Raw genomic sequence first — 13576 nt, forward strand, 5'->3', positions numbered from 1 at the left:
GTTCCACAACCCCTTCATGTTTGGAGCAACCTAACACCATGGTCAGTGCAATGACTCTCACCTCAGCCAACACAAACAGAGGTTCAATCACGTCCCTTTCAACTTGCAACTCAAAGTGGATGAGCTCTTGGGCTAGCTTGTCCTCTGCTTCCCCACTTAACTTCAGCATCTTCCTGCAGCAGAAGAAAGGCAAACAACAATGTGAAGGAAAGAGATGGCCACGGGGCCACGAGTGGTTCATTGGTGTAGGTGCAGCAAGAGGGGCAGAAACAGACATTCTTGTATATGAATTGGAAATATAACCCTGTTCCATGCTGTTTCAGATTTCACTAATTACGCTTCAGAAAATGGCTGGTGTGAAATTATTACTTTTCATTGTATCCTAGGAAGGCACTGACAAATGCAAGGCAGGTAAGAGCCAACCCAATGAGGCTCGCTGGAGAAAACCTTAGCATTGCAAAACTATTCAAAACGAAAGCAGGAAACATTAATTATGTAATACAAAAATGATTCAGTAAGTTTCAACAAATTACCAGCCAAAGCAGTTTTTTTTAAAAAAAAACACAGGGGGATATTGCTGTGAATGAAAAGACTTCAAAACAGAGCAAAACAGACTTCAAAACTTTTTTTCCCGATGGGAGAAATCTTACCCAAGCAGGGAGTCGTCCCCTAGAATGGCAGAACCTTCCATCAAGCACTGGGCAAGTGACGTCAAGGGTAATTTCTTCTGCAACAAAAGCAACTGCTGTGTGAATTTAGGGGGAATGGAGGGTTTTGTTTTCAAAATCCATTACACTACAGTTTGAACATCTATCCCACTGAGAAAATGACAGTATTTTCATAACACCTTTTTTAAAAAAGTCTAAACTCTGTGTTATTTACTTATAATTTCATATGCATATGCAGTTTTACACAAAGGAGGGAAAAGCCACTACCGGCCTCTTCTCAGCTAGCTTCCCTCCTCTCTAACCTCTCCTCAATGCAAGCACAAAGAGCACTATTGCCTGGTGTATTTCCGGCACTGGGTCACAAAAGCAAAATGCTGGGTCACCTAAAGTCCAGGGCTGGGGTCGACCACCCCACCCCTGCCCTTGCTCGGAGGGCACCACCCACCTGGAGAAGGACCAGCCAGGACAATACAGCAGCTTTGGGGCTCCTCCCTGGCCGGCCAGCCACCCAGAAAGGGGCCGGGGCCACAGCTCACAGCAGAAGCTGGTGCTGCAAGGGAAGGGGGGGAGCGGCACCCTGGGAAGCCTCCCTGATGTTGCCACGTGCACATGAGGCCCAGCATGGGGCTGGGCTCGACCCCACCAAGCCAGCACGGGCAGCTGTATGATGGGGGGCATGGCCTTGTTAAAACTGGCTGTGCCCGCCCCAGGGCCAGAGGCGGAGCTGGTGACTGTGGGGGGGGGGGCGAATAGGAGTATGAACACCAGGGAAAAGGGATAAGAAGCAGAAGGTGGAGAGGTGGTTAGAGTGAGTGACAAGCAGCACAGCAGAGATGGAGAGCAGAGAGTGAAGGAGCCGGAGGGGAGGAACAACTGGAGCACAGGGACATTCACATTTGTTTTATTTTACTAATAAATAGGCCATGAAATTTTTAGTGGGTCACAGAGGAGAGGTATTAAAATAACTGGGCCATGGGGAAAAAAGTTTGGGAAACGCTGGCCTGGAGGATACCGGGAACTCTCACCGAGCGCTTGTCAGAATCTGATCCTTGCTGCCCCTGCAGACATGCTGTCAGCTTTTTGTGTGTGCTGTGGGAGACTTGCTTCACCAGCTCCAAGCGCTTCTCCACCTGTGGACAGATACAACAGTGACTGACTCAGAAGGACTGCCCATCCTGCCCCCCCCCCCCACCAGGCAGCCTGTCCCCACCACATCTCAAAGCTAGTCCAGTGGACATACACCTTGCTCTCCAGTCCATTTTATGAGAACACTGGAAGGAAGAAGTCACTTTAAATATGTGGGACCCTCCATCAATCAATGGGTCAATGCCATTCTAATATAAATCTTGCTTGTCAAGCAAGTTAATTATAAGATCACAAGTGTGCTTGCCTTTCCTCATAGATAACATGCAGGGAAATCACTATGGTTAGTGGGAAAATGGGAGAATCGTGATTTCACCATTAATTTTAGTCCATTTGTGCCCCCCACCCCCGTCATCAGGGATCCTCCCCCTGCATCCCTTGGGGTGGGTGACTCCAGTTCTCTGCTATACCCGCAGGCTTCAGACATGAGGGAGGAGGACTCGTGTGCTGCCTCTCCCTTCACGCTTGACAAGTTCCCCAGCTCTGGCTGAACTGTCAGCCAACAGTTTCTTTATCGGCTGACTTTTAAACACTTTGTCTCATCCCCAGGTCCCCCTATCCCCAAAACAGGTGCTCTGGGCCTGGCCTGTGCCCACCTTCCCCTGGCCCTAGGGGTTGCCTGGGGTGCTTGTCTTTCTTTGACCCCAACCCGGCCTCCTTCCCTGCACTTGACACTGAAGCCTGCAGTGGCCTCTACCCCACCTTTGCCTTAGTGAGTGCTCCTGGGGAAAATGCACTGGGGAGTGTCTGTGAGGGGAAGGTGCTCGGAAATCCCTATCCTCTGCTGGGGCTCCTAGGGGGTTGGGGTTGTGACTGTGCAGCTTTGCATGACCCCTGTCTTCCCTTGCTGCCCTGAGAGCCACTGGAGCAGGCTGGCATAGCTCTCGGTGGCCTGGGGCTTCCCCTGCCACCCCAAGAGCCACCTGAGCAAGTTAGTGTGGCTTTGGGTGGCCAGGGGTTCCTTCCGCCGCAAGTGCAGGCTGGCGCAGCTTCAGAGGCTTGGGGCTTTCCTCGCTGCTCCAGAAGCCCTTGGAGGGTGCCTGAGGGTCACAGCGGCATCCTGGATGGCAGGGGTCCAGAATCTCGGGAACCATTGTTTTGATTCAAGCATCTACATCTACAGAAATCAATTTTGTGATGGACTGACATTTCAGGATGTCAATGGGGTGTCAAAGTTTGACATTTCAGGATGTCAAAGTTCAACAGCAAGTCTCAATTATGATGGACAAGAAAAGGGAATGGGATGGGAAATGTAGATAAGGATTTCTCTGTCAGGGCTAGTGGCACCTTGTATACTTTCTGGGTCTTTATCAGACACTGTTTTCAGCTGCTCTCTGCAGTCACAAGGACTAATACTTGGCTATTGTTGTTGTCTTAATGGAAGCTGGTCATGTCAGGACTGACTCCCATTCAACACTGTATCTGAACAGCACAAAATACCAAGGCTGGCAGAACAGGGATAAGGGCACAGGGTGCCCATGGACAACCTGTTCAACTTTTTAGCTATACTTGAGGAAGAACAGTGCTTGCATTCCTTTTAGCTCTATTGACACGGAGGAGTGTAACAGTCAGTGAAAATAAAACTTGGAAATCCTCAAAGCAAAGATTGGCTCATTCAATTTGCATACTAACCATAACTGCAAGGCTTAAACCACCATAAGAATGTTAGATTCTATGGTGGTGAAAGACACATAATTTTCAATACCATATTAGCTTTTTCAGAATCGGTTTACAAGGCAGGGAAGACATGTCAGAGGCTAAGGGTAGACAATTACACTGCACTGGTCCGGAGAACTGGAGGCTGACTTTTTTGCTGCTTACGGACTCACGCTAGAAACACTGAGCTGAGCTTGACAAGAAAAGTCACCAAAGCCCTTTGAAAAATAAAGCTGAGGCTTATGGAAAACATGCAATTAAATGACAGCTGACAATATAATTGAAAACAGCCTGTAAAAGTAATACAGCTATTTCCTTTGGAGTTTCAGAAGAGGCACTGAAACAGTGACTTAAGCATGAAATATTTCAGACTTCCACGAGAAGTGTCATTCAGAAGTCACCTTGAACTGTTCTTATGAAAAGACCCGAGGGACTACCTGTGCTGCAAAATGCCACAGATCACCTGTTTAAAATTATGCTCACAAGGGGAACTGCTTCAACGGACCAAACATGGGATTTATATCCTTTCTCTTCAGATATGGGTGCTATGCAATTCAGCAAGAAAGCAAAACGACCATACACAATAATTTCAGAGCAAGCATGTGTGTCAACAGTTCCTTGAGACTTCTCTGGAATTAAATGATTGGAATTAAATGGAATTAAATAAGACCAGATTTCTATGCTCCAGGTGGAAGCACTGCTTGTGAAACAGAGTTCCATCTGCCTCTGAAGATTTCCTTGTGAACGTCTATCATGCCTCCATTTTATTTACTATTAATACGCAGCTCTTGAGGTGGGTCACAGTGAGAATTGAAGTTCTCAACCCTCAGCACTGCTGTAGGGGGAGGGGGGATATGGTGCCTTCACTGGAGAGTGTTAGGAGCCACAGCTAGAGGTGCCATGGCTGCAGGACAATGCAGACTATTTCTAAATTCTTTTCATTTTTGTTTACTAATTATGGTTTCTATTTTCTGCTTGTACACTTTCCTACTTCTTAGAAGGCAAAAACTAAGATATGTATGGTTATGTAGAACAGAATGCTATAGTCAGAATATAGGTATTGCTCTATCTAGCACTGGCGATATTATCAATGTGAACAAAACATAGCCATTTATAAACTTTGGTACAATTTTATATGATTGCAAAGTTAGTAATGGTTTAAATCAGTAAAATAAGTTTAGCTTTAATAAGGAAATAAGCATTGCACATATTTCAATTTCCACCAAAATTCTAATTCTTTTCTCTTTAAAAATTGTCCCCCTTCTGAGGGGATGGTCTTGTTTTATATCCATGATTGCACTCTTTCTAGAAAATTGACATCTCTAGTGGTGTAAAATGTCAAAGGATGAAACAGTTCAGTCATTTGCTATAGGCAGAGGACACTGTACCTGCAAGAGGTCTTCACTCAAAACTTCTGTTTTTTCAGCCCTGGAAAATAGAGGCAGAACTCAGTGAAAACCAAATCACATACTATAGGCAATATCTGAGAAAAAAATAATTCTGTGATTATTGCTTCACGGAAAGGAAATGCATCTGGAGAAGGCAGAGGTAGACTGTACTGATGAGAATCTCTGAGGTGGGACTGGCCCTAACATACAAGAAAGATGGACAGCATCCCCAAACAAACTCTCTTTACCAGTGATGAAGGGAGGGGAAACTGCGCCCGGGATATGAACTGCCCACGCTCCCTCCATGCCATGTGGCTGCATTGGCGGCGCCTGGGGCGAGGCGCCCCAGATGTCCCCATTGCAGCTCCGCCTCCGCTCCTTGCCCACTCGGCCCCGTACATCTTAAGTCAGTGAAGAGAAATATGACTTACTAATTGGAGCAGAACATTTTTTACACTTCCAGCAAACTTGAAAAATCCCCATGCAACTTTTGACAGCAAAATATTAAGGGCGGAAGAAAAGCTTAACCTCTCTAAATGATCTATTGTGATTCACTGTTTAAGAGGATGATACGTCACTGGGGAATGGATATGAGAACATCATGAAAGCAATTGTTCTGGATCCTTAGGGGAATTTGAGTGTTAAAAGCTTCTACGCAAAGAGGGCTCTAGACACTTTTCCATTTAGCAGAGATTCCATGCAAGGGAATTTTGCAAACTACTTACCAAATGGGTCAGTCCAACAATGAGTGCAGATTCCATGGTAGCACCAGCAGCCACCAGGAAAACATGGGGATGCCAATTTTTTTCACTACTGCAGCTCTGTGTTGGCACCAGGCATGGATGCTCAGTGGTGCTCTGCCTGTCCTGTACTCTGTAGGCAGGGCTAGTCAGGTACCCTCGAGTGGTGCCAGACTCTTAGCCCTGGGGCTAGCCAGACTTGTGCAGTTTCAGATGCTAGGCTTAAGCCTTTTGAACTAATTGATCCAGCAAGCTTTCTCTCCCAGCCCAAGGTTTAAATAGCCTGAGGGAAAAGCAGCTCCAACTGCTCTGGAAGCAGCACCTGGGGCTCATCTTGTGTAGACTGAACGGGGGCCAGAATCCTGCAAAGGTCTGCATCCACTGCGGACCCTGGTCTGACCCATGAGATGAAACACTGCATCTCCACTGAGCTATCTCAGCATGAGCCTGCCTTTTCTGTTCCTGATGAGTGCAGATGGATCGTGATGGGCTTATGGGCAGGGTCCTGGGCTAGTGCTTAGTTGCCATAGGACAGGAGGAGGAGGAGGTGTTGTTGTTGATGTTGTTTGGACTTATATCCCACCTTTTGCCCCTGTAAGGAGACTCAAGGTGGCTTACAAGCTCCTTTTCCCATAATAGACACCTTGTGACGTAGGTGTGGCTGAGAGAGTTTAAAATAACCATGACTAGCCCAAGGTCACCCAGCAGGAATGTAGGAGTGCAGAAGCACATCTAGTTCACCAGATAAGCCTCTGCCACTCAGGTGGAGGAGTGGGGAATCAAACCCGGTACTCCAGGTTAGAATCCACCAGCTCTTAACCACTACACCACGCTGGCTCTCAGAGGGAAGTTTTGGAGGAGCTCTAGAACAGATGGGTCAGGGTAATTGCAAGGGTCTGCCAGAATTTCTGTCTCCCCACTCCCCCCCAGGCCATGATTCTGAGTCTTCTGAGCTGCAGACCAGAAACTTCTGAGTCAGAGTCTGGAGCCAGCTCAGTAAGGATCATGACACTTTCCCAGGGGAGCCTAAATGCTTTCAAACAGTTCCCTTTTGAAATTTCTATTTTATAATTCCATTTTTTGGATTGTTTATGGCATGTATTTTTTCATTGTTTTTATAGCTGTCATAATCCTAGTCTGATTGCATTATTCATTGGATGTCTTACGTTGTTTTATATTGTGACATTGTTTTATACTGTGTGATGTGCCTTCAGTCTCAGCAAGACAGGCAGAGATAAATAAAGCATGCACACACACACATTTTCCTGCCAAGTTTTTCCCTAATAAATTATCACCTTGAAATGGAACAGTTTTAAGGGGTCAAGAGAAACATTTCAAGCTTTTACTCTTGTTTTTCTAAATTCGGTGTGGATCATCCAGCAGCCCAAATGTAACAGTCCACAAGGTGTAGGGCCCTGGAAACACTTTCACACGTCTTTGAAGCGACACAAGGCATTAACATTTGCAAGCCATACAGTGTGCTCTGGTGTAGTTGTATGAACAGACAAAATGGAAGCAGAGATATTTTGCCATTGCATTCCTCTGCAGAGTCTTCCTTAGTGATCTCCCTTCCAAGTATCAACCTTTCTCAGCTTCCAAGTTCAGACGAAACTGGGCTATACTGCCTCCCCTCCCCTCTGTTCTTCTAACAAACTCTAAATGAAGAGTGGAAGTTGTGGGATGACCAGACATACAGACAAATAAGTCTCTTTACTTGAACAGTTCACAAAAGGTTAGATAAACATATATGACTTCCTGATCAATAGATTTCCTGATCAAATTTGGCCTAAGTCAATAACAGACTTCTCTCTGGCTGCTCCTTGCTGAATGTGGGTTTATCTTCACCTTTCCCATCTTCCAACGCTTCCACTTTTCAAAGAAGAGAATCTACACCAGGAGTCCTAAACGTTGGGCCCATGGGCACAATAGAGCACACCAACACCTTTTGTGGCACTCATCAAGTGCTTTTAGAAAATGGGCAAGGCTAGGTGGGGCTTTTGCCCAGCGGGGCTTCTGATTGGCTGTGAACATTAAAATGCATCCTATTAAAACAGACATTTGACCTGAAATGCTGAAGCATTACTGCTAGAGTTATATGTAACCTCAAACCTGGACTTTTTGTGGCCCACCACTCTATATTGTGCCCACCACTCTATATCAGAATTCCAAAGATGCCTGGAGGATCAAAATGGTTGGGGACCCCATTGATGCACATAATCCATGCTAATATTTTAAATCTGTTATAGAAAGGTCATCAAAACAAATGGCAATTTTTCATTGATAAAATGGGACCTACAAATTAATGCTACTTGCCTGTCAGAACTGATCTGAAAATCAATCTTGAGGAACAAGCATAAATTTCAAAATGTAAAGATGGCTACAAAATTGGAACTTATATTTCAAGAATAATATGCTGTACCTCAAAATGTGACTATTGAATCAATCTCTGTACATAACAAGATTCATTTGAAACAACAACTTGGTTTTTGCTCTAATAAATACAAGGATTTATCTTATGCTAGATCATTATAGGAGTTCCACGGTTGAAAAGAATAGTACAATTCCATTCAGTTTCTCACAATAGCCTGGGGAGGTTCCATCTATTTCTATTTTTTTGGAAAGAGAATTTCCTTCTGTTTGTTGACATACAGCTGGATCTACTGAAAGAATTCATAAACGGTAGGGGAAGAATGGATCCTTCCCCATCTTTCCCTTACTCACAGACCACCGCAAACTATACTGTCATTGGGTTATGAAATCTAACATATCAAATTACTGCTGACCTCTTCACCTCTTTTGAGTAACGAGTCACATGGATATAACTTCTCAATCTATAGTTTTAATCTTTAGACCAAAAATATCCTTAAAGCTTTCCCAACAGATCTTTTTCCCCTCAAGTCATTCCAACAACTTTATCTCTGTATCTAACTGTAAAATTGACAGCCTTTGAAATCATCTTTGTGTAAAGACCCATTAACCATCTGAAAGCTTTTTAAACACCTTATGTCAGTTCTGTCTTGAACAGCTGTGATGAGTAGGCTCTCTTTTTCAAAACAGAAAAAAGCATCCCATAGATATTTGCCAAACTGGCAACTATCATTAAGTACGATCTTGCTCTTTCCCCCCACTCTCTAGTCTAATGGACATTAGCCACTTGTTATCCCATGAAGACAGCCAATTCTATTCTTTTTTTAAAAGTTATGGTTTCCAAATTAAAAGACTGTGATTACAAAACATCAGGTATTAATACAGTAGGAATGCTAATGATGAATCATAGAATTATAATGGAGTTTCTAGGTACCTGAATTCTAGCCTGCATGGCACGCTGCTACAGAAATACATTTAAAAATGAAATTCAGGTTCAAAGTCATATTACTCTGTGGTTCTTTATTTTAAAGGTTTAAAAAATTCTGGTATTTACTGTATCCACAAAACTTATTTTGAAAATGCAAGCTTTCAAAGATTGCATTTCTCTGTTTGCAAAAGCTCATGCCCTCAATATAAATTAGTCTAAGATGCTTCAAACCCAGAGTTTTCTCTTTTAGACTTTGGGGCTTGATTCTTACATTGATCTGTTCTGATTGGTCTAGACAATACACGATCTGGGCCCCAACAGGAAGTTGGTTACAATTATATATTTATTTACTATAATTAATAGTCTGCCTTTCTCAGTGATTACACAGTATATACCCTGTTCAGGATAAAGATGACAGGATATTTGTGAATTAATCTGCCATTTCCTGAACTGTCTTTGATCTACAATGCTCTGCTTGGGTTCTGGTTCCTACCTAGTTCTGTCCCCAAGGGACTAGGATCCAAGCAGTGCATTCTAGAACATTGACTGTCCAGGAAACGACAGATGAATTCACAAATCTCCTGTCATCCTTACCCTAAATAGGGTGTAATAGAATTAAGGTTAGACAATTGAAACACATTCTATGCTGGGGCAGCTTTGAAAATGATTAAGAAACTCTATCTGGTAAGTGCAGAATTCAGTAGCTAACTGGGACATACTAAGGGAATCATGTTTTTCCTACATTATGTGATTATACTAGCTCCCAGTTAATTTCAAACTGAATCCAATATACTAATTTTAACTTTTTAAACCCTAAACTTTAATAAGAACTACTTCTGAGTAATGAAAGATATCCTAAGCTGCTCCTCCCAGCATGTTATCAAATGTTATTCTGATGTGTAAACTGTACATGGACTAGGAAGAATACCAAAAATCAGTTAAGCAGCACAGAAAAAAGTCCTATTAAAAATGCTTTTAAAATCCCCCAGATTTAGAGTAAATCTTTTCATAATCTTTCCCTTGATTTTCCAGGGAATGCATGAGCTATTCTGCAGCATTGTTGTGCACCGCCCTGAGCCCTCCAGGGGAGAGCGGTATATAAATTATTTATCCATCCATCCATCCATCCATCCATCCATCCATCCATCCATCCATCCATCCATCCATCCATCCATCCATCCATCCATCCATCCATCCATCCATCCATCCATCCATCCATCCATCCATCCATCCATCCATCCATCCATCCATCCATCCATCCATCCATCCATCCATCCATCCATCCATCCATCCATCCATCCATCCATCCATCCAATACTCCTCCCCTGAACAGACATGAACTTCTGAGGAGCTGTTTGCACTCATCTGAGTATAAATTCAGTCTAAGAGCTATGAAACTGGGCTTCTCCAAGTGCGGATCTCACGTGTGGTGAAGTTAGTGAGGGCATAAGGGAGCCCACAAACATTTGAACTTTCTTCAGACTAACCATGACAGATTCCTTCTGAGGGCAAAAAATCTCCTGTCTCTAGCTTCTGTTCCCAGCCATTGCTCTAGTGGACACCAGGAGAATTATATTTTTTAAATCACCATTGGTATAACAGTACTATGTCAGGATTTTCCCCAGATGGGATATCATGCCACTCTAGCAATTGCCAGAAACTCTATACTTCCATGACTGATATGAAGTTACTTCCAGGCTTCCTTGGGAAGCGATGCCATGCCATCACCAACAGCCATCCTCTCCTTCCTGGTCTCATGCTGAGGACCACTCCTGGAAACCTCCCTTCAGATCCAGTTGGCCCCCTCATTCTTGGCCTTCCAGCTGCCTGAAAAAGGCGGTGCTCTTCCAACAGATCTTCGGCATAGGCTAAGCTTCATGAAAATAATTGGGTTATTTTCATGTCCGATTGAAACTGCAATTTATTCTGTTTTTAAGCACTGGCTGGTTCTTTAATCCTTATTTTTTTTGCCAAATATAAAGATATACATATTACAAAACAAATTACAAAGCAGATAGATAATAAACTGCAGAAGCATTTTTTCTCATCTTGCCATTCCAAAAGGTAACAAACATTACTGAGTATTTATTAACTGTATCTGAATTTATCTGAACATTAGAGAATTCACATTCCTGTGAACTCTCTACTGATCTAATATAACTAATCAGTTACTCACAAATGGGCTTTAAACAGAGGCGGAGGAAGGGGAAACTGTGCTCAGGGCGCACGCACACCCTGCGTCCCTGCCACAGCGCTGCCCGCCCCTGCCACGGTCCGGCCATGCCTCTGCCACTGTTCCGCCCAGGGTGTCGCCCCCCCGCCCCACTGGCACTATGCCACTGGCTATAAATTCAATCTATATATATATAAAAAGCTAACAGTGACTTTGTTAGTCATGCCCTAACGTGGAAACGGCTGGACGGATCGTCCCCAAATTTTCACATGACATTCCTCCCTGTTGCGGGCAGGTAATCGGACGTTCAAATTGCCAAAAGTCCATACCTGAGCCAGGTAAAACATCTTTTTCTTGGCGCACCAGGCCATGAAGCTGGCTCTGTTTAACTGTCATCCTTAGAATGTTCGTGCAGCATGTCTGTGGCCTGAAGGGTTGGTATGCCCTTAGAATGTTCATGCAGATGGCCAGAGATGAGCAGTGAAAACAGTAAATAGGTAATACTGTTAGGTAATACGAGTGGAAGTGAAACACATACACACTTTGCCGTGTGAGACATCAGGTGGGGTTCCCCACGCACATGCAGGTAACTTTCACTCTCTGTGCCTCACCCTCTGCTACCACACAACACACATACTCTCATACACATTCAGCTCATCCTCACACACCTCAATCTGCCCTTCCTCAGATCCAACCACCACTTACCCACTTCCTCACCCATATTCACCACAGCGCTCTTTTACTAAAAGCGAGCTGGAGTTTGCCTTTTTCTTCTAAGAAAATCCACGGGGTGGGGGTGAACCAACACTACTGGCTCCGCTTCTTTTGCACATGGCCCTTTAAGAACCCAGGGAGCTGGCCTCGATCTGAGCGCCTCACCACCCTGCCTCTGCTGCCTGACTGGGATAGCCTCCTTGCCCCAGTCACACAGTGACTGGAAATCCTAAAGATTACGGCTGGTTCACCATCCGCATAGCCCAGTTTTTCGCTAACCTTGTTCCGTGTAGTTGTATACTTTGATCATTCCCAGAGAAAGAACAGGAGAAATAGACAGCCCACTGTCAACACAACCAGCCACCAGGCCTTCAGCTTACCCTCTGAATACAAGTAATCAATTGAAGCCCCTCAGATATAGCAGTGGACGCAATCTACAGTTACAAGTTAGGTCTGCTTCCACAAGACTTCCCATTTCATTTGAGCTTACCCAATGTAATGCTTGTGGCACAGCTGGATTTGGAGACTTGGAAGCAAGGATATCTATGGTACAGGAGTGTCGCTTCTTTGTCAGCAGAACTTTTGGGGGCCTGTATTTTTTGGTGTTTAAAGGTGTTGATTTTAATTATTGTATCTTGTTTTATTTTGTGAGCCACCTTGAACAGATCTCTGACAAGGCAACATTGTATAGTGATTGGAGCGTCAGGCTAAGATCTGGGAAGTCCAGGTTCAAATCCACACTGGGCCACAGCACCTCACTGGGAGAATCTGGACCAGTCCCTCTCTCCCTCAGCCCTACCAACTTGTTCTTGCGAGGAATGGAGAGCAATGTAACCCATTAAAATCTCCATTGGGAAAATAATTAAAGAATTTAATATATAAATAAACAGAGGGAAAGAGGAAGGGAAAGGTAGAAGTTGCTATACTGGGCCTAATGTACATACTATAGTAAGCCATGTACAGGGCATCCTGAACACTATTCAGCCCTCTGTACAGTTATTTCTCAGAAAGCTGGTTCGCACATGCATGTTTATCACTTGTCTGAAGCATTATTCTTTTACCTCAGTTTTTAACTAAGGAGCTTTATCTTTTAAAGGTTTTATGGGCACCTTCTGGTACCCAAGGATCATTTCATCTGCATCATTTTAAGTTTATGAGTGTATGTTTCAGGCTGCTCCCAATGCCCTGGACTGTTTTAACGGTGTCGGCCTTGTTTGTTAATGGTTGAGTTTTAATGGTCTTATCAGTTGTGAGGTGTCCCACGAAGGCCTCTGAAGGCATACACACTTTCTAAATATATAAATGATTTTTCAGGGCTGGCATCTTGCCTTTGGTTTGTACTCTCCCTCAGAATGCACACTCGCCTGGCACCTTCCATGCTAGCCCTTCTCACAATTTACAGTGAATGTGTGCATAATCCATGTATAGTGTAAACTTGATGGTTCTTTATATGTTCATTAAGTAACTCTCATATTACTCTAAAGGTCTACACAGGTTCTGGTTCCCAGTTGCATTCGGAAAGTCAATGTGAGTAGCTCTTTCTGACAAACAGTTGTGCACACACGCAGGCAGGATGTACCCAGGCTTTTAACTGAGGTTTCTATTCCAAGGTCTGTTTAAGGGTATTTTTCAGGAAACACAGTGATTGAATTATGTTGTTTTTACACCAAACACTTGCTTTTGATCACTTGTTTTATTTTTATATTGACAATTTATGCTTTTGTGATATTATTCTAGCTTATAAACCACCTCAAGGAGGTTGCTGGAGAGACAGCTTAAATAAATAAGCCACAGTGCTA

The 13576-nt window shown here is 43.9% G+C and overlaps 1 protein-coding gene across 9 annotated transcripts in view; it reads right to left on the reverse strand.

The window, feature by feature from the left end:
• The window catches only part of ARHGAP44 (Rho GTPase activating protein 44), a 117433-nt gene that overhangs the window by 37229 nt on the left and 66628 nt on the right, over positions 1-13576 (reverse strand). For 8 of the 9 annotated variants that reach the window (XM_048491277.1, XM_048491274.1, XM_048491276.1 and 5 more), the window contains exons 2-5: positions 4856-4895; positions 1694-1798; positions 651-727; positions 62-173 (exon numbers count right to left, since the gene is read on the reverse strand). In XM_048491277.1, the coding sequence (XP_048347234.1) occupies positions 62-173; positions 651-727; positions 1694-1798; positions 4856-4895 (334 nt within the window). The remainder of the gene's footprint in view (positions 1-61; positions 174-650; positions 728-1693; positions 1799-4855; positions 4896-13576) is intronic. The other variant, XM_048491270.1, reaches the window with a different exon arrangement.

This window comes from Sphaerodactylus townsendi, linkage group LG03 (assembly GCF_021028975.2).
Source record: "Sphaerodactylus townsendi isolate TG3544 linkage group LG03, MPM_Stown_v2.3, whole genome shotgun sequence".
NCBI classification, from domain to species: domain Eukaryota; kingdom Metazoa; phylum Chordata; class Lepidosauria; order Squamata; family Sphaerodactylidae; genus Sphaerodactylus; species Sphaerodactylus townsendi.